The sequence below is a fragment of the Osmerus eperlanus genome, chromosome 17 (assembly GCF_963692335.1).
Source record: "Osmerus eperlanus chromosome 17, fOsmEpe2.1, whole genome shotgun sequence".
Classification (NCBI taxonomy): domain Eukaryota; kingdom Metazoa; phylum Chordata; class Actinopteri; order Osmeriformes; family Osmeridae; genus Osmerus; species Osmerus eperlanus.
The window spans coordinates 8,537,312-8,563,099 of NC_085034.1; the positions used below are offsets into that span (position 1 = coordinate 8,537,312).

The 25,788-nt window shown below is 48.2% G+C and overlaps 1 protein-coding gene across 3 annotated transcripts in view; it reads right to left on the minus strand.

Moving 5' to 3' along the window:
* The window catches only part of ptpro (protein tyrosine phosphatase receptor type O), a 37,281-nt gene extending 13,720 nt beyond the window's left edge, over positions 1-23,561 (minus strand). For 2 of the 3 annotated variants that reach the window (XM_062483564.1, XM_062483563.1), the window contains exons 1-11: positions 23,159-23,561; positions 5,389-5,659; positions 4,901-5,056; positions 4,427-4,579; positions 3,317-3,841; positions 2,544-2,705; positions 1,916-2,115; positions 1,480-1,600; positions 1,088-1,281; positions 773-884; positions 484-647 (exon numbers count right to left, since the gene is read on the minus strand). In XM_062483564.1, the coding sequence (XP_062339548.1) occupies positions 484-647; positions 773-884; positions 1,088-1,281; positions 1,480-1,600; positions 1,916-2,115; positions 2,544-2,705; positions 3,317-3,841; positions 4,427-4,579; positions 4,901-5,056; positions 5,389-5,659; positions 23,159-23,206 (2,106 nt within the window). In that variant the 5' untranslated portion in view covers positions 23,207-23,561. The remainder of the gene's footprint in view (positions 1-483; positions 648-772; positions 885-1,087; positions 1,282-1,479; positions 1,601-1,915; positions 2,116-2,543; positions 2,706-3,316; positions 3,842-4,426; positions 4,580-4,900; positions 5,057-5,388; positions 5,660-23,158) is intronic. The other variant, XM_062483565.1, reaches the window with a different exon arrangement.
* Positions 23,562-25,788: the final 2,227 nt, after the last annotated feature.

The window sequence follows — 25,788 nt, forward strand, 5'->3', positions numbered from 1 at the left end:
CTCACAGTAGGCAGGCAGAGGTTGGGTCACCTCTTCGTTGTCTCAGGCGTCCTAATGAGGGCTTTCAAGGACCCTGTGGACTTAATCAATACTTCCCCCCCGCCAGCCCTGCACACTAACGAGCAGTTCAAGCTCCTCTGCTGGCTGGCTACCGCCAGGAACTCAGCAAGGCCTTCGAAAGGGAGGGGGGAAATCCTCCCACCGGAGACAAGCTCACTTCTGTGATTCTTCAATGATGGTTTGAACCCATGTTTGTTACAAGCGAAACTGAAGAGTTGGCGGGAAAACAACAGCCTGTCATGAAGGCTAAACACTTCTCATAACGAGAAAACTTGGGAGGACGCAAAAGGCGACATTTGGGCAATGTTAACTTGTACGTTGCATGGGCTAATCAACACTAGCATTAGCATGTGGTCATCGAGCATGGGCTCGTCAATGTCAGCGCCTTAGCATTAGCTTGTGAGAGGGGGCCAGCGGACTCACATCGATGGAGTAGTTCTTCTTGGGGCCCTTCTTGCCCTGGGCGGCCACCTGCCAGTGGAGCATCCTGGAGTGAGACAGGTCGATGAAGAGCTCGCCATAGGTCCAGCGCACGTACAGGACGCCCTGGGAGTAGTCCACGGAGGTGATGTGGGGGGCCTCCGGGGCTGTGTGGACAGGAAGACATGTGTACGTGTGTTTGTGAGAGCGGGAGAAAGAGTGCAATCACGTCTAAGAGTAAGAGTGTGAGTGTAATACGTGGCACCCGTGTGGAATATGGCCCTGTGATTACCTGTGATGTAGCTCACTGTGGGGCTGTTGCAGCAACTGAGTGGTGGGTCGCCCCAAGTCACCATGGTAACACGGAAACTATAGTACCAGGCGGGCAGCAGATCTGTCACTCTCTGAAAGAAGCAGATAGAGAAGTAGAAAAGTGGGGGAATGAGAGAAAGAGAGGCAACTCGCACTTAACCAAAGGGCTCTTCATCAGCAAATAACCACCACTGTGCCACTTCAAAGGCCGGCCAAGAAATGATCTTGAAACGGTCGAAACCAACCATTAACAAACCGATTTTTCGTTAAAATTAACAAACAGCTGTCTGGTTACCATGGAGGCGACCACGGAACCGGTGGCGGCGATCTCATAGTAGGTGGTCCACTCTGAAGCCAGGGTGACGGGGTTGAAGAAGAACGTCTGGAGGATGTACTTGCGGAAGGCTACGTGGTACCGCCTCTGCCAGCTCAGAATAACCGCCGTAGGGCTCAGCGGGTACACCACCAGCTCCCGCACTCCCGTTAGCTCTGACGGACACAGGCAGCTCATTTAGCCAATTAGGACGCACAGGTGGCAAGAGAAGGCGGACCGAAAGTCGGTCAACCCAATGACACGATGTACTGATGGAAGACGACAAGACTGACAACTGAGAACTCCTTTAGAGAGGAAAGATAGAAGCCAAATGAGGATAAATGAGACAAAGACGATACAAATAGAGAGCCCACCTATGTCGATGATGACGGGTTCGGAGGGGGGGCTGACGAGGGGTCCGTTGGTGTGGTAGACCACCACCCTATACTGAGCCCCTGGGGTCAGGTTGTTGATGATGTCGCTGGTGGTGTTCTCCTGTGAAGTCGACATGAATATCAAACCCTATATCTTTGTGTTTTTTACAGGAAGCACACTATCGAGGATTACATTACATTTCATATTTGGCCTACGGTGATATTTCTGCGACATGTTTGTTCCAACGTGTCGTATTCCATCCCACATTAGCTTTAGCTCATCAAATACCCTGAGAAGTTCTCCAAAAGACTAAATGTTTCCAGGGACAGACGAGTGTTCTACCAGGTTATACCTGGTATAAAACCCTTTAGAACATTCTAGAAAAAAGCCCCCGCCAACACCTATGTGAGCGTGTCTCACGGCCCCGGGTCTCACCTCGCTGCAGTAGGTGGTCTCCATGCGCTGGCTGAGGCTGGGCTTGAGGCAGGTGAGGGAGAGGACGGACACCAGGCTGCCGTTGTGGCTCTCGGCGGAGGAGCCCCAGGACACCGCGGCCGCCGTGCTGGAGCCCAGCATCCTCACACTGACCGCCTGGGGCCGCTCGCGGGGCTGCTCCAGCCACTCCCCGCTCGGACCTGGCGCCACGGGACACAAGCGTCAGGAGACCCGGTGACCGGCGCGGCGCTTAGTGTTAGCTTACGTAGGTCAGGTATAAGGAGAGAGCTGTGGTGTGGCTTGAATGTATGATATAACTGCGTGATAAGATATCACTTCCTGTCTCAATGTCTGATCATGGAAACAGCAAAGCGCTCTATATTGATTTTCATGTAGCATTGCAACAGGTGCAATCAGACTAAGTGCATGTACAAGTTCCATGGATAAAAAGGATAGCTATATTGGAGCATACAGTACAACATTGAGGATGATGGATCAAGGCATAATACCTTCTATGTGCAGTTTCTAGTGTGTATCAACTACATACTACCTAGTGTGTACATAGTTAAAAATACTTTATATGCAGTATCTAGTAAATATAGTGTGTACTACAGTATCTAGTACATACTGAGGTAGAAGGTGAAGCCAGAGTTAGCGGTGCTCTCTCTGGGCTCACAGTCCCCAGAGGAACTAAGCGTGGTCACTAGAACCCGGTAAATTCCCGGTTCCGTCAGCTCAGTGAAGAACTCGTGAGTGTTCTCGTCCACCGTAGCTGTCTCTGTGGAGTTACCTGAGAAGAAGGGGAAAGAGAGAAGAGGGAAGGGAGAGAGAAGAGAGGGGAGAGAGAGAGGGGAGAGAAGAGAGATGAGGAGAGAGACGGGAGAGACGAGAGATGAGGAGAGAGACAGGAGAGGGGAGAGAGAAGAGAGAGAAGAGGGAAGGGAGAGAGAGAGAGAGAGAGAGAGAGAGAGAGAGAGAGAGAGAGAGAGAGAGAGAGAGAAGAGGGAAGGGAGAGAGAGAGAGATAGGAGAGGTAGAAGAGAGAGGGGAGAGAGAAGAGAGAGGGGAGAGAGACGAGAGGGGGGAGAGAGACGAGAGGGGGGAGAGAGAAGAGGGAGATGAGAAGAGAGGGGAGAGAGAAGAGAGAGGGAAGAGAGACGAGAGTGGGAGAGAGAGAGAGAGAGGGGAGAGAGACGAGAGAGGGAGAGAGAAGAGAGATGAAAGAAGGACTTAGCACGCGTCGAACAAGGGAGCTTTTAGGAAATTAGTTTCTGTCTCCTGATTTTCAGATAGTTGCTGGAGATCCCAGACACATGAGATGTACGTGTTTTATCTTACAAAGCAGAATCTTATAGTCTGACACTCAGCTGGGCAGAGTTTCCTCTCCACGGTAAGAGCTCACCATCGCGGTACAGGTAGATGTTGAAGCCGTCGTAGGAGGTGGGGGGGTGCGGGGGCAGCCAGCGCAGCTCCAACAGGATGGGGGGCAGGTGGGTGGGGGTGACGGAGGGCTCCGGGGTCAGCCCCATGGCCGACCCCGGCTCGTTGGAGTCCTCGTACTCCGTCACCACCGCGTTGACAAACTCGTCTTCCGTAGGGGGTGGGCTCCCCGTAGGATCCGGCCAATAGGGCCGAGTGACGCTCTCCTCCTCGGCCGTGTCGTTGGCGCCCGCTTTGGCGCCGCCGTCCGTGCCGTTGGCGCCGCCGTCCTCGAGGCTGTCGAGGAGCCGCGTGGCGACGGTCCCGCCCAGCGCTTCCTCCGAGGTCGCTTCCTCCCCGCCCACCTGGGTCTCCTCCTCCTCCTCCTGGATGAGGGGGACGTCTCGGGCCTTGCGGGACGGCGTGGCGTCGGGGAGCACGCCGCTGGTGACCCCTCTCTGGCTCAGGTGGACGATCTTGCGGGAGATGTTGAGGGGAGGGTTGGGCACTGGGAAGGGAAACACGACGTCAAGGTTAGCGGCGCGTGGGCCTCGTCCTCTGGGCCGGCGGATCGGGATTCGAGAGAGGACTCAAGAAGGACTAGAGAGGAGAGTTTCCAATCATTTCACCACAAGCGGTTGGAGACAGGAGGTGATTAATCGGAGGGATGTGATTTCCTCAAAACAGTAATCAATTGTGGGCTGGTATTTACTTCGTGGGGGGGGGGGGGGCGGGGGGAGTACATCCGGAGGGTATCACATGGGCATCGTGCTGACATGCAGTCGATAATGGATTCGAGCATTAGAGGGGGTGGCATTTACTAGAAGCCTCCAGGCACCGCCGAGCACCGCCGTTTTCTATTTCCACCGGCTGTACGACCAGACCAACCCATCAATGCCGGCCTTACGTATGGCTCTAACGGGGAGGGAGTGATTCTACAATCATTGCAGACATTCGAGTAGGTAAAAAAAAAAAGGTAAACCCTCACAAAGCCTCGACCGTGTTAATGTCTTTGCCGACAACGTTTGTTGTCATGGTTGTGTGTGTGTCCCTCCTACCCGTCCTGTGGTGTGTGTCCCCTCCCCCCTCCTACCCGTCCTGTGGTGGCGCGGCTCGTGGGTGACGTCACTGCGGCGCGCCAGCGTGCTCCTGTTGACCGTGGCCTCCGAGATCAGGCGGAAGGTGATGTTGCTGTAGCACGTCCCCGGCAACCAGTGTCTGAACACCGTCTTCCCCTTGTAGAAATCTGCGTTCACAAAGCATGGAAAAACGTATTTCCGTCTCATAAGATCGTCTCTTTGCGCTGCATTTGCTGAGGGGGAATTTGTAAGTGAATCATATACACAGAGAGATGAGATTGAGGAAATGATGGATGGCAACAGATTGTTATACATTCTTACTCATTCTGCCAAAATAACCAATGAACTCAATCTCTCTCCTTTTGTTCATCGCTTTGGATAGACAGCGTCTACTAGATAAATGTAACGTAAACAGAAACCCTCTTAAAGAAGACACCGAATGCGTTCACAAGATGGTTATTCCATTGAACTGGGTCAAAGAGTCTGACCTTTGTAGAGCATGGAGCTTTGCTCCCTCCCCTCCGTGTAGCTGATGTTGACCCGGCTGAAGACGTTGTTGGGCGGGGAGGAGATCTCAAACACCACCCCGGTCTCTGGGGACTCCCTGTAGTCTGAGATCAGCACGCTGTCCACAGGAAGAGGCTCTGTTTGGGGAAGTAAGACCTATCAATGAGGGGTGGACCACAGGAACTGCAACACTGAAAGGGACAACGATCCTAAGCTAAAAACTCAGTTGGAGGGTCAGCTGGCGTGTTATATGAATCCTTATCACATTTGATTTAAGCGTTGAAATAAACTTAATAATAATTAATTAATAATAGTCCAAATTGCGAAATCAGTAAAAGAGTGTGCTGATCAAAAGTGAATGTTAACAAATGTAAAAAATGATCTTGTCAGTTTGCCATTGAAATCATTGGGTGAATAGGCAAATTAAAGGGCGGTCAAATATCTTTCAGGCCAGTGAAATGTTCCATACTTGTGAGGATGGCCACAATCTTGACTGGTTTGGACCACGCCTTGCCCTCTTTGACCAGCAAGCCCACTGTGTAGCACATTCCGTGGTGGGAGGCGTTGAAGACCAGCGGCGACGGGTCGCTCAGGTTCTGGTACTGGACCAGCTGTGTCCTCTGGGGCTCTCCCGTGACCCGGGCGGCGTAGGCCGTGGCGTTCTCCTGCAGGTCGGAAGGTTCCAGCGCCGCCACGATCCAGTCCTCATCTCGTACCGTCACCTGGAAGGACATAGCACTCTGAGAGAGAGAGAAATACATCATTATCGTCACGCGCGCTGCAGATTAGTTCTCAACCCTGGTCCTCGGGACCCCCTGTCCTGTATGTTTCAGACATTCTCCCTGTTTGTTTAAGACGTTTTTTCCTTACAAATGATACAAATGAACGGTTGTCAGGAAGCTGAGTAGAAGCCTAACGACCCATTCATTTGAATCAGGTGTGTTGGAAGAAGGGAACATCTCAAACAAACAGGGCAGAGGGACCAGAAGACCTGGGTTGAGAAATGCTGCTGTAGATATTAGATGACCAACAGCTCACATAGCTTCACAAATTCTGCCACAAATGAAGGTTATTATAACTCAGATCTTTTTTCGCAAAAAAGAAACACAGGCATTGCTATACATTATTAACATACCACTCCCACTCGGTATGCACGTATACGTCCTACTCAGTCGCCTGGGAAAAACCAGGACTAACCTACATAGCTATAATCCTAAATCTCCTCACTGGGGAAAGCGAGACCTCAGATTAATGACCTCAATATGAGCCTCTGTATGTCTATGGCCACAGATGATCCCTGGGCAGCCAAAGGTCATGTTTACAGGTTGGTTCACGTGGCCAGCTGCTCTCCAGGACAAAGTGCACGCACTGGGTTATTCTGTCGTGAGTGATGACCTGCCTGCATGAGGCAGTCGGTAGCAAACACCAGGAAAATACTTCAAAGGACAAACACCCCCCCCCCCACACCGCATGCTGACTACCTCTTTTTGGCAGCAGTCCAACTAATCACCCCCCTTCTCACACACACACACGCACACACAAATCTCTATCCATTCGCACACGTGCAGCACACACAGGCAACCAACCCTCACTGCCGCTAATGATTTGGTTTTAAATTGGCTGTCGAGTCTCGACAGTCCAAAATAGGCAGAGTATTCATTTTATTCCCCAGTGCACGGCGTGTGATGAAAGGTTCCAATTTTTGGGGAACTGATTGAACCGACAAGCATGCGATGCACTGGATCAGTGGGACCGACTTTGCTTTGTCATACTGTATCTCATCAAATATGGCCGCCGTTTCCATAACTGCCCCTCAGGGCGCAGCTGTAACTACAGACGAGAAGATCGATAACACAAATACAAACGCCATTACAGCTCATTAGGGTGGGTCAGTGCCAGCAGGCACTGATGCCCCACGCCAGGATGGAGACCAGACACGAAGGGAGGGGGCACCCTCGAAGAAGAGAGGCTTGGGGGAGTTTACCTTAGGGCTCTGTAGGGGATTACTTCACAGGGGAGGGAAAAATCCTATTCTCAACAGAGCACTACCCTCTGGAGACTGTGAGATAAAAAAAGACACAGAAAAACAACCACACAACTCTATTTCTCCCTCCCCTTTTCCCCTTGTAACGGCTTTGACTCTCAAGGGAGGTACTTTGAAGATGCTAAACTCCCCCCCCCACCCCAGCCTTCCGAGAGCCGCTCTGTGTTCTCTGGCCTCCCCAGAGGTGACGGCTGTCTTCACGAAACCTCCTCTGTTTCCTCTCACTGTGGGTCACAGCCACGGCGCGCTGACAACGCGCTCGGGGCCATTCTGCGCCCGCTTGCCTCCCATCAAACGCTTCCTGACAGTGAAACCAGACCGAAGGAGGAGGAGGAGGAAGAGAAGGAGGAAGTGAAGGAGAACGAAGGGGAGGAGGAGGAAGGAGGAGGAGGAGAAGGAGGAGGAGGAGGGAAAAAGGAGGAGGACGAAGGGAAGGAGGAGAAGGAGGAGGTGAAGGAGGAGGAAGGGTGTTGCCACACATAGCTTCCTTCCCCTCCGCTTCCAATCCCTTCCCCCTTCTCTCATCTCCCTCTTTCTTTCTCTTTGGCCAAGCCATCAGCGAGGCCGCTTAGACTTAAACGATATTGATGGGAAATGGAAATGACCTTTATGGGGACGTGGGAGGCAAAATCACCACGTTTAACGACCCTAAATGATTTATGCCTCCAAATACGGACGGGCTGCTGGGCCTGAATACATTACCACTGCATGACAACTTCAGATGCACTCATTTATTAATTGGACGTGGCATTTCAGGCGGTTAGTTAACACCGATCCCTTACTGTACATCATCACATTCACTGGAAATACTGTGTTCATCATCGATATGCAGCATGTGATCAAAGGTTGATCCAAATCATTACCGAGTGCCGTTGTTTAGAAAAATCGAATGAAATGAGTTGGTGATAGAACTGGACTCATTCTTCATACTTAGTAACGTATATCCATAACTCCATCATGTAGGCCTAGTCTGAACTGATACCATGCCCCTTTTGTTTTCAAAGAAGCTCTTTGCCTGTGTCGCCTGAAAGCTAGGCTACACCATGGCCCCCAACAGAGCGCAGGAGATCACAGGTTCGAGTGGGTAGATCCGTTTTGCGACCCCGACCCTGACAGTGATGCCGCTGGAGTGCTTGAGACAGCTTCAGCTCCCGTCCTGAGCGCGACAGGGCGGCGGAGCCCGCCGAGAGCTCGTGAAGCCTCCTCACATCAGAGACAAGGAGGTCTAAACAGAGGTGGTTCGAACCTGTCATCCGAACCAGATGAGATGTGTTCTCAAGCCTCGGCCCGATTGAGCTTCTACCTCCTCCTACTCACAGGTTCAGATCGCTCAACCACAGAGAGTTCCTCGGCTGCATCAAATGCCATTTTTATAGATAGATATGAGATATGACGTTTGAACTTTTAACGAATATCACAGAGATACTGAGCTTGTTCCGTGACAAAAACAAAGAGTTATTTTAATACCACGCCAACCAAACTCTTATGCAGTAAGAGGTGAACAGTTACAGCCTGGATATTAACATGGAACGGCTGCCCATTTCCCCAGTGAAGCTTTCCTTTATGGAATCAGCGGAAAAAAACGAAATGTCGAGATAAGCCGTCTTCCCCACCAGAGCTATGCTCAGTCTTTCGTGAGCAGCGCTTGGTTTCCAGCTTTCTTGGGGCTGAATCAAATTATGGTCTCTCTGCAGGAAGCGCCCCTTACCCCACCCCCTTCTCCCCCACACCCCCTCCTCAAGCTGAAACCCCCCACCCCCCCGCCCCGCCTAAAGGTCATTATTCCTACCCTCTCCACTTGCTCCTCCCACTGCCTCCTGGATAAATGGCAATATTTACGCTTATTTATTCTGAGATCTAGAACTTTTCGGGGAGAACATCTTCTTCTCTTACGATTGCGCTGCTCTGCCCTGCGGGCCTGATCCCCATGGTAACGTTGTGCTACTTAAGGGCGGTAATGTAAGCTCCTGCCAGCTCTGTGCAAACTCAGACTTGGCTTTTGGCAACATCAAAAAAACAAAAAATCGAGGAAAATAAATTCTCTACATGTCACTGCAAAGACTATGGTGTCCAGAGCAGTCCTCTGTCAGGACACAGAAAAACAGTTCACCCAGACAGGGACTTGAACCCCAGACCTACAGACTAAAAGCCTGATGCTCTGACTGAGCTATCCAGACACTTTGCTGCAATGCTACTTTCTCTATTATCGTCTTTGTCTTCTTTTGATATGCTGAAGTCCACTAGGGAGGCCATCACTGGCAGTTGTGTCCGATGAGATAAGCCAGTCTTTCATTAACTGAAGCAGTGGGGGGGGGGGAGGAGGGCTGACACACAGGCGCCCTCCTACAGGGGGAGGGGGGGGGTATTGGGGTAAGAGGGGGGCATGACAACATGCAGAGGCTGAGAAGCATGTGTTCGCCATCCTTTAAAGAGACGGTTCCAGTGCCTACCCATGGTCAACAGTTTGCCTAAAAAAACACGCTCTGTGTTGTTGGTCCAGTAGGCTGTCCTCCTTGGTCAAGAAAAAGTCAATCACTTTACATTACGGTTACACTCACTACCATGTAACTGCATAGCAACACCTGTAGTCAAAAGAATATAGGTAAATAGGATTTGCTATGTAAATAAATGGTGTTATGTGTAAGCGCGGTATGGGTTATTCATGAAGTTTACAAAGGCAGAGAATGGGGGAGGGGCTTGACTGTGAGGGGTAAATGGATGGCGTACAGGGGCAGTTTAAGGTTGTGTTACTAAAACAAGATCAACGTTAACATCCACTTATCCCTTTGGAAACCCAACCTCCACCATACCAAGTTTCACCTGTGTAATAACTTGCTTTATGTAGCCTAACTACAATATTTGCTACGATAAGAATTGCTATGTAATAACAGGTAGTTCTAGTAACCTTAATCAAAAGTGTTGCTCATGATACCAAAAGAGAAAGAGAAGGGGAAATTATAAATACAAAGATAAAGCCTGGCCATTGCAATCGGACGATATTTAGTTCCGTTGTTCTCTCACCAACGGTCTCAACGATAACATTAGCCATCATTTATAGACATTTATAGATTATTAGACAACATGACTCTGATTTGCACTCCTGACATCTAAGCTGCTATTCTAACCCCCTTTTCCAAGCATAGCATGGTATAAGAAGCCAGTCAGGTAAGATAGGTCTAATTACCAAAGACGCTGATTTTCATTATCCTTATCAGCACTGCTCCCGCCACACCGGTCACCTCAACCTCACTCTCACTGAACACTTCATCGATACAGGTTGGGGGGGAAAAAAACACTTTCCTTAAGTTATATATTATTTACCACTGTGGTAACACCTAATGAAAATATGTTTAATTATTGAGGCAGGACCAGCAGCGCGGCAGAGAGGAAATTGACATTTAAGGTCAAAAAACATCAAAGGACAAATACGGTGATCTGTGTAACCCCCTTACACGGCACGAAAGGCGGACGTGACCGAACGAGCAGGATCCAGATCATCTTCTCCGCCAGTCCACGTCCTTCTCTCCACCCCTAGAACGCCATGTAACCCGGCGTCATTGATTCAATTAAGGGGGAGATCTGTGCAGAGTACACGGCATCACAGCTCCCTCCATCTTCTCAATAGACCCACACGGATTCGGGGATCCCTCGATTGATGTCTACCGTGGTTGTCAGCTATCTGAAGATCTCTTGGTTTCCTGCCAAACCCCTCTCCCTCCTTGACTGACTCAGTCCCTGCCAATAAACGTGATAACTCAATCGATAGACGTCAGTCTCTGAACTGCCTGTCTTTCTTCCTTCTCCCTGGGGGCACCTGGCACCGGTACCTAGCTCTACATCTTTGAATGCATGTGTGTGCGCGTGTGTGTGTGTGCGTGTGTATTTGAGTATTAGAGTGTGGGCTTGTGTGGATTTGTGGGAGTGTATTTTTAATAATGTTCATGTGTATGCTTGTGTGTGTGTATGTGTGTGTATGTGTGTATGAAAGCAAGTTTGTGTGTGAGTGCCTGTGTAAGTGCTTGCATGTGTGTGTGTGTGTTCATCCAAGTGTTTCATCTCTAATGGGAGCCCACCATTCCGGGGACAAGGTCCTCTCCGCGAGGTGAGAGACCAGGATGGCTAAGCAAGCATCTGCTAGCTGCCAGGGGACTCTTTGAAGATCACAAAGTGCTGGAATTGATTTCTGTTTTATGTTGTACCTGCTAACCAGAAGTCTCTCAGACGAGTGTAATTTTACTGGTTGGGACAGAAACCTGATATTATTGTTCAAGCAGTCCCTCGAAGGTATTTATTCAATCATTACGTCATCACTTAAGTCTCAAGTATTTGAGATTGCTTGTCTGTGTAACCCTATGACAGGGGACGCAGCCAGCTTCAGTACAGATACAAGGCTTAGCTTGTGTCCTACAAGCCTACTGTGCTACTCTCCCCAGGCCTGATCAGACAGACATGTCTAATTAAGGCTGTGAAGATAAACACTCATCGTTAGGATTCATTCATCTCTCAAGCGGGGTTGTAAACGTCTAGAAGATTTTTATAACAATTCTGTATGTCCAAAACCACACAGCATCAAATACGTTTTTTCAAATGTCCTTCTTTAAAAGTGCTCTGCTCAACCTTCATGCAGGAGAAGGGTCCCTTATAGAAGACTGTATAGAATAGTGTCCTTTACAAATCCATTGACCATGGATGTCACTGTGTCACATGACAACTGTTCATTATGAAAACACAGAGGTGAAGGGGCAGGCAGGTGGGAGTGCACACACACATACTCACGACACACACACATATACTCAAGACACACACACACACTCACGACACACATGTACAGAGGACAAAAGCAAAGAAGAATGTTTATATAGATTAAGATGCCTTTGTTCAGATAGCTTGTCCATTAGAAGGACACCCCCACTCAATGTGACTCCTGTGTGGATGATAAGTGAAGCACCCAATCAGAGGCAGTCGTGGGTGGATGGGTAATACTGTGTGCAATCAAGGACATGGTACAATCGCTTTAAGGATTTCAAAACAAGACTCACTGCCTACGACTGCTTCTGCTGTGAATTCACACCAGGAATGGGATTGCATACGCTTTCTCTGTTGAAGTACGCATCACTGTTTCAAGTGATGTGTTAAATGTGTGCTTGGTCGTAAAGCCCAAATGTGACACCAGCGTGGTGGAAAACGGGTACAAAAACAGTGGTAGAGGAAGGCTGGGGACTTGAATCACTTGCAGTGAGTCACAATCTCATGCGTTCCCTAATCCCTGCTGGCTTGCTTGTCTTTCTCAAATCATTGTGTCACAGCACAGTGCATCTGGAGTGGCCTTCTGGGATAGGAAGCTCCCACCGGCAGATTAGCGCTGGTGGGAAGACCTCGGGACACACACACCACACAGACGCAGATTACCAATCTGGGTCAAAATCCCAGGCCTCTGCTTTTGGATTATTTCACGGGACGCTCAGCAGGAAAAAAGAAAAAAGATCCAAATATGGCAGGAACGACAGCGGCTTGGAATGACCCGACGACCATTTCTGTGCGATTGCACTTACACAACCTTCGTGGTTATCAACGTATTAGGAGGGTAGCGTCGCCGTGTGCTTTTCGATATGGGCCACTGAGGTACATTAATAGAACCGACAAATCCTATAAAAGCTTTGAAACAGTCCTAATGTGCAGAGCAGGAATTCACAAGCCCTCGATGCGGCAAGCGTTCCCAACTCGGATCCCGAATCCCTAAATCAACACTTCTAACACACAGCGAGTCTGGAACTGTAACTTGACAAGCTTGGCCCTGATTGGTGGGAATCTCCTCAGGAGGCCCCATGTTCAAGGACAGCAGGGCTTATGACTCAGCTCGCAGGCGACCGGCGCCTCCGAGTGGGTTCGCTGCCTGGGACGTGATTCTCCTCTCCGGGGAAAGTGAGACCACCCTGTCAATTTACCAATTACCTCCTACGCCCCCCCCGCCTCCCCCCTACACACACACACACACACACACACACACACACACACACCCCACCCTCCCAGCCCTCCCTCCCCTCCTCAGCAATTTCCTTTCTGCCAATAAACACGCGGCCACTGCTGACGCCGCAGGCTGTCTCTCCCTCCGCCGCTTAATTTCCTCCCCGTCTCCGCTTCCTCTTCCCGGCTGGCGGAGCCGCTACTCAGGACCTGAGCTCTCCAAATACCACAGCGCCGTAATTGAGCCGGAGTGGCGGGCCAGGCATTTAGAAAGGCCAACCGAGTCCTTCACGAGGGTGCTTCTCTATCAACATTCATTTCACAAAGCCTCCCATGTGTGTGAGTGTAAGTGTATGTGTGTGTGTGTGTGTGTGTGTGTGTGTCTTTGTAAGGGTGTGTGTGTATGTGAGAGAGAACCCACACGAGATTGGAGGAAAGCTCAATTGCTCTCCAACTAAATTGGGTAAGTATAAGTACAAGTATCCAGATGATAGCCATCGACAGGAGACTAAAAGCTTGTATCCTGTCCAAACAAGCATATGTTCATACAACAATATACGTCGACCGATTGAGCTTTTATCATATTTAAAGAAGAAGAAACGACATGAGGCTTTGCGACAAGAAGGGTACAGTACAGTTTGGTCGATTAACTAAAGACACTGGACTATAGAAGGAGTCAGGTGGCTGAGCGGTGAGGGAATCGGGCTAGTAATCCGAAGGTTGCCAGTTCGATTCCCGGTCATGCCAACTGACGTTGTGTCCTTGGGCAAGGCACTTCACCCTACTTGCCTCGGGGGAATGTCCCTGTACTTACTGTAAGTCGCTCTGGATAAGAGCGTCTGCTAAATGACTAAATGTAAATGTAATGTAAATGTATAGAAAGACCCTGAGGCTCATATTTACAGACAGGTCAATGTAAGCAGGCAGACAGGTCTGTGGGCAAAACAACAGGGGAACACCTAGAGATTTGACCAATGGCCTTGGCACAGTCCACTACAGACCCCTTGAAAGGTTGTTTGCGCCCTTATGGAGATGATGCGTTTGCGATGCTTGATCAATCAATGTGTGGAGCTCTTTGGCTCCCAGACTCAGACGGGAAGTCTCTTACGACCTGGATGTAGTGTGGTTTCTGCTGACAGACCAGCATCTCTGATATATCGGGACCAAAGCTTCACTCCGGTGCAGGAAAAGACGAGCCATTGATCACTCTCAAGCCGAGCCTGTCTGGCTGCCTCTGAAATGGCTGTAGCATGCACATACACACACACACACACTGAAATGGCTGTAGCATGCACATACACACACACACACTGAAATAGCTGTAGCATGCAGACACACACACACACACACACACACACACTGACTGACTGACAGGCCAACACGCACACGCAAACACACTCTTCTCATCTATTCATCAGTCCACAAGACGAGCTCTGTCCCACGGCCCGATGTGATTCTAGAGATGTAACAGAGCCAAGCGGCACTCAATCACAAGCTGAATCCCCCCGGGACCACTGGGAGAACCTGTAAATATGGGTCAAGCGTAGGGAAATAAGATTAGCATGACCTCCCAGCTCTCTCTCTAACCCCCCCCCCCCCTCTCTCTCTCGTTCCTTCCCTCCTCCTCCTCCCAGTTATCATCTGACAGGAAACCAGGGGGTTTCCACACCGAGGACATCGCTCTGCGCTGAATGTGTTCTTTCTCTCGTCTTTCGCCATGGTGTGGATGGCGAGGCCACCAGTCAGATGAACTGGAGACGTTCATTCCTCCTCAGGGACGGCCGCCGTGTACAAATAAACCTCGACGGAAGAAGCGAGACAAAGCTATATTATGCTCACTGGTCTGTTGTGTGAGGAAGAAAGTCGGGGCTTGACTCCGATATGACTGTGGGGAGCATGTGAGAATATTTTTTTCCTTGTGTGGAAGGACTCCAGGCTGGACGGAGCCTACCTTGAACCCCCGTCCGGTCTGTCACATCTAGTCCTCCTTTAGTCAGCCACGCTGCAAACACTACAAGTCGTGTTATGTCACAATATTTTTTTTTTCGTTGGGGACTCTTGTGAGGTTGGGCAACGAGCTCTGACACTGCTGGAGGAGTCAATACACCCTGAAGCCAACTCTGAAACAACTTCCCTCTTACAACAAATGGCGCCATTGAATCACGCCGAATATATATAAAAATGACTACATGTAAATATGGACAGCGGAGCTACAACTGTTATGGCTTGGGCTGATTAATTGGGCATTCTTGGAAAGTCGTAGTCCTTCGTCTCGGCACCGCCTGCATCAGAACAACAGAGAGGGGAGCCTCAGAGAACAAGCCTATCATTTTTGCATATTCTTGTTTTAATTGCAGAGGTGGGAGTTGACATGAATATTCAAAACGCCCGAGAGACAGAAAGGTTGAGAGACGGCACCTTCAGGGAATATTTGTCCGGACTTCCTGTTGGTTTACTCGGTTCCTTCTCAAAAACGTTATAAGGCCTGAACACAATACTGCATTGAAATTCAGTGACTATTTTATATTCAATCCAATGCACTTTCGTAAGAAAGGGATGCATTCATATTCACAATATGTTTCACTCCCACGACCATGGAAAACCACAGAGATGAAAGGAGTTTAGAAAAGGTCAAATATGCATGTTCCCTAATCAATTCATTAGGGCTTTGGAAACTCCACGAAGCAGAAGGTATTATATTTGCATTATTCCTGTTCATGAGCATTTTGTGCCGCAATGCTGTACTCATACTGTATCTCTTTCATGCGAGATACAATTAAAAGTCATTAGAGACATAAAATCTTTTGAGGACATATATTCTACCGTCCATTACTAGCAGAGAAACAGAAATCCACAGTTGCTCGGCGTCCTTGGGACAGACTAATCACTGACTCGTACACTATTCAGTCTGTATGTTTAAGCTCGTTCCTCCTCTTGTCGCCCTGCGTCCTGGGATCCGCGCCTGGATTCGCCTGGTGAAGACATGACACACACTTGATGTCCTGGACTTCATGTTGTGGTGCGCCCGCAATTCTTTGCTTTCCTTCTGCGACGAGGGAGCTAAAAGCGTCCAATTTTGCAGCACATTACCCTTCCACAAGAGCAACGACTCGAAGCGACAGAAGGGCCTCCGGGCGTTATTGTGGCAGCTCACTCGGGAGCGAATGTCTCACTCCTGAAGTGGAAGTCACACGACTGTTGCATAGGTGTGGCCATGTTGAAGGACCAAATTGAATGTGTGGCCACCGCCTTGACTTTCCTACAACAAGTGAATTTGACAGGACTTCCGAGGACCAGAGTCTTCGACAGAAAAAAAAAAAAAACTACAAAAACATTGCCAGGAGCAACAGACACAATCCTTCCGCCAAAAGAGCCTTTAGTAATGTTAAAAGCGAAAGCGTGTCTGACAACAGAGATCTACAAGGTGGTGCCTCCTTTTCCAGGACACAGGTGACACTCAGAGTTTGTGAAAATCAATAAAGCAGTGGAGGAGATGGGACTTCTGCCGTTGCGTACTGACGCCATGGAGCATGGCGCATCCCGGTAACCTCAAGATACATCTCCCATGCATGCGCACACACACACACCAAACCTAATCTGACAGTCGTGTCAGAAACACGAGTCTCCAACCCTGCAGATGAAGAACCGACAGAAACATCTACGGGTCACACGCGCATGCACACACACAAGATTCCCGGAGAAATCGGGTGTCAGCGTCGAGGAGATAAGAGCAGGCAGAACACAGAAATCCACACACACACACACACACAATACTTCACGGTGAAGGGGTGAACGAATAAAGCCAGAGCTTGACCCCGGTAGAAGGAAAGAAGGAGGGGAGGGGAGGGCGTCGTACTCCAGCAGCTGCAAATGTTTGCACACAGACCTGGGCGGGGGGAGGGGGGTGGGGGTAGGTGGGGGGGGGGGGGGGATCTCTGTTCAGAGCCGGCGTTCAGCATGGGGAACGGGAGGGGGCTGGTGTAGCCGAGGGAGCCCCATAGAGGAGCTCCAGCTCGCTAGAACGGGGATTGTCAAGACTCCATTAGTCTGCGTGAATTAGTAGTGCTGAGGTCACCACTGCCCAGTGTTGGAGTCTTCACTAAATCTCCCATCCTCTCTCTCCCCTTGACATGTTCACTTGAAAAGAAAACATGTTCTTCTTATTTGACACAGAGCGTGGCCAGATTACATGGCGCACGAAATAAATCTTTGCATTTTTCAATAAATGTCTTGTGGTAAAAGACACATAAATCCAGCAAGGTCTACAGGAGAAATAATCTCAGGGATGTGGAGATATGAGTGCATCGTAACTTTCATAAGTATGAATACCCTTTACAGTGAAATGTGGATTATCATGGTTGGGTTAATCCCAAAAATATATATCTGTGCTTGCAGACGAGGTTGCCAAGGCCTGCCCGGTAACAAACCCCGCCCGAGACAGATTGGACCAATTTTGAGGTCTCTGGGAGGCACTGATTACTGACACTTGGTTCAGTAAACATAAGCATAGGAGCCAATGATTAATCAGTCTGAATTAAGAGTTGGGGAGGAAAACCATCTTTTGTTCTTTCCGTTTCAAATTGCAGCCTGGGCGCACTTGCACTTACACACACACACACACACACACACACACACACACACACACACACACACACCGCATGCTCTCCTACCCTCTCTCACAGACACTCACTCTCACAAACACACAAACTATCTCTCTGGCTCTCTCTCCCCGACACACACACACAAACACACACAAGGCTTAGTCTTTTTCTCAGGAGGCAAGCGGACCATTTCAAATGCAGAGCAGAAACACTGAAATAGGCTAAGGCAGCGGGCTAGGCTTCAGCCCTGAACAGCTTTTCTCTCCTCTGACTACCAGGCAAACCCCTAGGGCACTGTATCACTTCTGTCCCATTGAAATGATTTCTTTGCCGGTCGTATTGAATGCATCTCCATGGTTCCTGCATAATTATCTATTTCTGAGCTCCCGGTTAGTCCATGGGCACCAGTGAACTGGAGAGAAATAGCCCAGTGTGAACCGAGATGCAGCAAATCACTTCCCACGTCGCAATTTCGACTTTAGCCTGTGTGGATGGATGCGTGAGGGCACAGGGAAATAGCAGAGGATAACGAATCGAGCTGGTGGTGTTCTTGAAGATGCTGGGAGGAACAGGGAGACGGTCTGTGCCGCCCGGTTTGTCGACGGCCGCCGTTTGTCCCAAAACAGCCCGCTGCTGTGGACAGCAAACACGGCCTCCCAAACACGGCCCTAATTAAAAAAAGGAGTAAAGGAAAAAGGAGTCGCTGCTGAAGTAATTAAAGAGAGAATGCTCCAGTGAGTGGTGCCTCCGACGAGAGGCTGTGTACTTTAATTGAAGGCACCGGCGCCTCTGCAAGGTTGCGCCCCCTTTTTGTGCCAAAACAAAGAGGAATGTGAGGCGTTCTGTGGCTCTGTGATGACAGGAGCCCCCCCCCTCACCTCCTCCACCCCCCCCCCAACCCCCACCCACCCCTCCCTCTGAAAACAATCAGTCTTCACCAAGGGTGCCCGCCCGCTCACTGCCCAAACTCAATGGATGCCACCACAATAGCTCCTTATACAAACTCCCCAAAAATTCAATTAGGCACCCAACGGTGCGGGGAGTCGTCCTGTAAACTCCTCTGTTTTGGCTTCCTGTGCTCTACTTCCTCTGGCCAATGGCTCACCAACTGGGCAAAATCAATGAGCTCGCCCATAATTGACGACAGGCTGCGTCAGCATTTCTCTTCTTCTCTTGTCCTGAGCGCCCCCCCCCCCCCCCCCCTCCTACCACGGTGCCCTGGGTACTCGGGATTGGGGGGGGATGTGACACTCCTGAGGGTGGGTGTCGCTGCCACTCCGAGCGAGGCCTCCACAGTTTCAGATAGAGCCCCTTCTCTCCTACCCCTACCTCCCCCCCCCCCCCATCCCTACTGCAGCAAGCAGATATTTGACTCCCCTGGATGCCTGTGTTAATCCTCTGGGGAATGAGGGTGGGGGGGTTGGCTAAAGCATGTGTTAGATGGGCTGTGACTCTGGAGGGACAGATCGATGCGTTCCAACAGACTACGGAAGTCTTACCTGACACAGATTGTGCAGTTGGGAAATATGACAGCGACCCACGTTCACGCTCTTGAGCTGCTGCCATGGACCCAGCGTTGTTTATGAACCTCTGATTCAAATGACACGCCCAGGCAAGGGGGACACAGGGTCGAACAGAGCCGGTGAGTAGATGCCAACATCTCTGCCCTGGTAGTTGGATTGAGACCAAGCTTGCCCCCCCCCCCCCCACCTCGCCCCCCCACCTCCCTCCTCCCCGTCTCCCTCCCGGGGGGGCAGAGATAATGAGCCCGGGATGCCCAGTGTGAATTAGGAAAACTAGAGGGCATTCAACGTCCTCTGTGAAAGGAAGATAGGGGGCCAAAGGAAGGATCTGGAAGGCTGCAATATTGTTTCCTTGAAGAACGTTTTCCTTCGCAACAGTTCAAGGGGAAAATGGGAGGAGTAGGATAGGTCTTCCGACGGCAAAAACGAGAGACTCGTCAGATAAGTTGTAAAGTTCTCGTGACCCATGGCAGGACATGTATCTGTAGTTAAGGTTAACTTGCCGCGCTGTCTCTCCTACAGAAACGTACATATCGGCTGTATTGACATGACCAGGCTTCTCTCTTCAGCGAATATACCAAATGGAGTCGATAAATGCAAATCAAAGCTCACGGACTAAGATATGTGATGTGTTATTCATGACAGCAGAGCATAGCTCTCAGTTAGCCCCACTCCATCTGCCCGGTAGACTCAATGAATCGTCATCTCCGAAGTCGGATTCCCAACATCTCATTCCCCACGATAGCGTCACGTCCCCCCATTCCACCTCCTAACATGCACGCTCCTCTTGGCCGCTTGGTGGGTTCAAAGGGATCGAGGGAGGAGAAGCAGGAGATTGATTCCCAGGTGGCTGGTCTTGATTGGTTTTTCATTCGCTGTAAAGGCAGGGTTCAGGTTGAAGGAGGCTGCTATCATTACCTAATGAGCACATCATGTAAGGCTTGTAATCAGATCATGAATCAGAGAGCCAATGCTACCCATATGGAATATGGTGGGGATTAACTCTGTTGCTTTGACCCAACAGTTACTCGTCGTTTTGAGCGCAATGCACTGCCTTTTAAAAAACAGAAGCAGTCTAATACAGCCTACTTAACCCTCGTGCTGCCTTCGGGTCACATGACCCAAAGGTTCATAACGAACCATCATTGTGTTTACCCAATTTTACCCAATACAAAAACAAATAAAAATACTTTTCTTTTAACCTTCGCAATGTGGGGGGTCTGAGACAGCCCGACGGTTAAAAGAAAATGCTTCACTTTGTTTTTGTATGCGGTAAAGTTGTCGCAATACGACGGTGGGTCACAATGACTGATGGGTCAGAACGACCCGAGGAGAACACAAGGGTTAAGCTTGTAATCTACTCGGTCAATGTTTTGTTTTTTTGGGGGGGGGGCTTAATATGGAAATGGTTCTTTGGGAAGAGAGAAAACATAGTCCCAAAGATGGGTCCTGAACGTCTTCCGTGAGTGAAGAAAGATGTTTTCTGCATCTTGCTGCTGGATGGCCATTAACCTAACAGTAGCCAATATGGGCCATCCAAAAATAGGAGGCCTGTTCATTACACAACGCAATGAGATGGAGAGGAGTATTTGGCAAAAAGGAGGAGAGCAGCAACAAAAGCCTCCACTTTTGAGGAATTCATCAAGGAGAGGGGAGACAAGTGTCATATTATAAGCCGCATGAAATCCTTCCCCTCGCTTTCACCACCAATCTCAATCAAACATGGCAGGGAAAGCGAGGTAATCCATGCAGAAAGGGGACCCTGGATAGCAGAGCCTGTATTTCTCCTTCAGGAACGATGGGAAGGGGGAGGCCACGACTTGAACACAATGGGGGGGGGGGGACTCGTGGGGGGGACTCGTGTCTCGGTCTCTCGTCTCCATAAAGCATGCGCGGCGACCAGCTTTTAGCCATCAACCACTAGACGGGAAGGCTTCAAGAGTGGCTGAACAATGTTGGGCGCTGCACACTTCATTTCAACCAGACAGTCGGCGTCAAATTGATCTCCGGGCAACGTAGGGCCGCGATAAACGTTGATGCCGAACTTTATGCGGCTAGGTGACAAGAAAAGATGACATTAAAGGTCACTCGAAACATACGTTTATGAGATAGGTCGAGCAAAATAACTCTCAGCGACACCAATTACACCTAAAGAACAACAAGTACTGTTAAAAGAGTCATTATTAAGATTAAATCAACCCTCATAGGAAGGAACACAGGCAGAACTTAAGGCGATGCCGATGAGTCGAGCTGTGCGTAACCGCCCTAAATATGGATTGAACTTACTCATGGTTGCCTGCTGTCTCCAATGTGAATCAAGCCTGTGACTCTGTTTACAGACAACCATGATGACCCATGGTTTGCATTATGTAACATAGCAGGAAAGTAATCCACTGCAATAGCAATATCCACTGTTTTTTATCCTCGATGACAATCTCCATTGTTCTATATTTGGTCCAGAAAGGGGCTTTTCACTGACATCAGAGCTAAAACATTTAAAATCCCATGTTGAACTCTTCATTTAATGCTGTTATATTGCAACCTGTGTTATTACACTAGTAACTAAGTTAGTTAAAGAAACAGTCACTGTAATTGGATATGGCTTACAACCAAAATTGACAACACTTTTCCTTTTGGATCCATGATCTTGTCACAATATACACATGCCTTACATGACATTTTACATTTAGTCATTTAGCAGACGCTCTTACATGTAACCGTTTCTGACTCTGTGTATATTTCTGCTGATTGGGAGATAAGGGTTGTGTACAGAAACAGACCAGGCAAGCTTTTTAGGGTGACACCTTCAGAGGCATGGCTGGACAAACCCATTAAGACACCATTCCTCCAACAACATGGCATTCTTTGAGGACACTGGTAAGCATTCGACAGAATGACAGACCGACCGACCGACCGACCGACCTGGCAACACCTTTAATGACTCATTCCGCTGTTTTTATCGCCATGGTTACGGGGCTCAGGTGCCAGCGCTGAGGCGTAAATAATTATGTCATCCCTGGAATTGTAGACTGAGAACAGGTTGGCGAATGGAGGCTAGAAAATCTATAACACCCACCATCCAATCCATTGGCATTTGAGGAAGTGTTACTACAGCTCACTGTGTCTAGCTTAGGTTGCATTCACACAACATGTCCTATTTTCCCATACTAAGATAGATCAACCAATATTTTCATGAAATTTAGCACCACCATGACAGATGAAATTAACAGGAATTTGAAAAAGCACAATTCTACTTCAGATAAGAAGTTATTGGGACATTTTGATCTTTGTATAAATGTGTGAGATTTTAGATCTTTTAAAAATCATGAACAAGGTGTTATTATATTGACCACTATTTATATTAGTGACTGGTAGCATAACTGGGTTGGGGGGGGAGGGTTGGGGGGGGGGTCATAATGGGATGGTACCATGGCCTTTTTGAAAAGAAGGTAACATTGGAGTGGAGGGTTCAGTAAAGATCTCAACATCAACTGATATTGCAACTATATCAAATCATCCCTTTCAGCTTTGGCGTCAGTGAATTATCAAACTAAGCTCATGTTCAATGAGGATAAAGGCCTGGTCTGGGTGTGATGGAATCTGTTACACTGACAGGTGGGATACAGCCAGATGACCGTCTTTGTTTCAATAGGCATTCATTTCAGGTTTTGTATACTGAAATGATGTGCTAGGGCATATTTATTTTACTGTTCTCGGGCCAGCAAGCCATGACTTCATTGAGATGCTGAGCTGACATACAGCGGAATCACGGCAAACAGTTCTTGCACAGCCGAATGACCCAATTTTGCCTGAAGAAATATCACAGAAACCTACTTCGCGTGCCATGCCGCGTTGTATCCAGACCTGGACCATATTTTACATGATAATATGAATCATGTAAGATTTAAAGAACTTTTAGAAATTTCATATATATATTTTTTTTTTTCTTTTTTTACAGAAATAGTCACATTCACAGACAACAGACAATGTTCCACGAAAGACGGTAGCCTATATGATTCGCTCAACATCCCAGACATGCGGAGCGTTTTGGCTCCATCACAACTGATAGACAAAATTGTTGTATGGGCCATAAATGTGTTCCCTTACCTGAATACAGCATAGAAGATATATCGGATAAAGCAGCGCTGAGAGCATGGTAGCTTTCAATATAAGGGGTTCAGACAAGTCTTTTATTCTCAGCTTTGGCCAGCGACTTGCTCATCCAAACAATGGCGAATTTTCTGCAGCATCAGACCGATAGCGCTATCACCCGACCCCGGGCTCACAATAGTCAACACTCACACAGCTGGTTCACCGAACCGACGTCTGACTGTGGACAGTTCTAGGATAGCCTAATGTTTTGGTATCAAAGAACCTCGATACAAATCATTTCCAAAACATATGAGTCGACGCATCAATTGCCGTTAATATCCTCGGCGCGTTGGCGATATGGATGGAGAGACCGCGGCATTGGCCATCATTTGGGGACGAAACGTTCACACACTCTGTAAGACAGAGACTGCATTCACCCTCTCTCTTTCCTCCTTCTACGCCCCGCCCTATTCTCTTGTAGAGACTGGGGCACAAGAACCAGGATCTGTGGGGAGCTGTGTCTGAATCCATGGTTGGGGGAGGATACCCTGAAAAAGTAGGCCTTAAATAATAGGGATACAGTGATGGGCTCATCTTAAGTGTAGCCTACGTTGTAAGTGTAGCCTACAGCGAAATAGCCTGAAATTGTTGCCTCGTGTTGATTTCTACTTTATCTTAAAATAATTCATGAAGACTAAACAATCTGTTACGGTCGCATATTGTAGCCTATTGTCAAAGGTATTGGTCCCCATGTACTTGTTAGTAACAAACTGTAGTTAATTTCATGGAAAAAATACATATTTTTAATTATGTTGTTTTCCAGTAGCCAAGTTAGAAAAGGGATGGGTGTTACTTTGGATGAGATCCTTTGTATTCAGCTAATTACAAGAGTTTATAATAAAAATGACTTGACTCAAAGACAAAACAGTTGATTTGATCGGTGTTCTACAGACATTGGTAACTGGGCCATGAGCTAAACTCTATGTAGGCCTACTCCACATTGGGAATAGGCTACAGCTATTTACATACAGCTCTGTTTATCCTTGAGGTTCAGTCTTAATCTATTTCCAGTAAACCATCCTTCTCAAAAGTGATGTTTGTGTCAACACTATAGTTGTGAACCTTGTTGTCCCCCTAAGAGAGCATGATACCTATTTGTTTCTTGCTTATTCGACCCAGTCATTGTCATTTCTTCCCAAAGCCTAAAACGTTTCTTGAACAATATTGTTTTCAAAACACTGCCAGTAGCCTACACTGCAAGCTCCAACACATTTTAGAGGGAGAAGCAAAAGTATATTCGTTTTGATAATGAAAGTCTGCAGGTGACCTTCCCTCCAGCGATGACACATTTGAATGAGTACAGGGAGGAAAAACACTTCTAACCCTGAGTTCTGTTCAGTGACTGTTTTTACATTTCCTTCAACAAAGTGAACTCCTGAATATAAAAGTATATTTTCCTTTGTGCTCATATTTGACAACAAAGGTCACAAATACAAGATCGGTCGGCCCTATAAGAGAGTACCAGTGATCAGTGACAAACTTTAAACTGACCATAATGATGGTTGGTGTTCAGCAGAGCTTGATCCAAGAAAACCATCAGATCTGAGATATTTAGCTGCTTTCTTAAGACAAAAGCTGTAGTGACATTGGAGGACAGCGCTGTTCTGCATCGCTGGTTTAGAGGAATTCGGACAAAGGGGTCGTCTTGTTTTCAGTCTGCGTCAACTGACAATCACTTGTCAAAGACATGGGATCCCTGTGTGTGTGTGTGTGTGTGTGAGGGGGGATTTGGTCAATGTTAGGGATTTTGTTGAACAAAAACTGATGTCCAGTCTTTCAAAGTAAATAGTTTTGAATAAATCCGAATATTGCATTTGTGTGTGTATGTATGTGTGTATATATCAGAACATGAACAGATGTTTGCATGGAGGGGGATCTTGCTCAATGAAGACTGCCCCATGGAATTTTAAGTAGAAAATATAAATACCCTTTTCTACATCTAATACAAACCATGTTTGCTAGTTTATTGTTCAGAATTCACTCTGAATTCAATATTCTGCCAATATAACAACAATATGCATTACCTACAGTATATACAAACAATTATTTGTTTGATCAGGGTGCAGGCGTCTAAGAGCGTGCACTATTGTATTAATTTGGTTTAGTGGTTTCCTCCAGCATCGAAATAATACTGGCCATTGGCGTGACGTCATACCATGCAGCGTGTGTAGTTTGTGTCGGCATGAAGCAAAAAAACAAATAAAGTGTCGGCATACAGCTTAATTGGTGCATACTGCCACCCTGTGGTATGAAATATGAAGTACTTTTTAAAAGTTTTCTTCGAGATGCAACACCATGGCGAGTGGAGACATGGGTTCAGGTGCTAGAATCAGGGGCATCTCTAGACCCTTTTTACTTGGGCACGTGCCCTAGTATAAATCTGTGGTGCCCCAGTAAAATTTAGAAGTTTGAATTGTAACAATTCACTTAATTAGTCAGTACATTCATTTAGATTGATGATCCCAGAAAAAAATAAACGCAGTATCCCAATCAACGCTCGTAAAATCAACGCAGTTTAACCGGAAACACAAACTGATGCGTGCCGCAGAATTCCATGTCCGCGCGCTCTTCTGTCCTTGGTATAA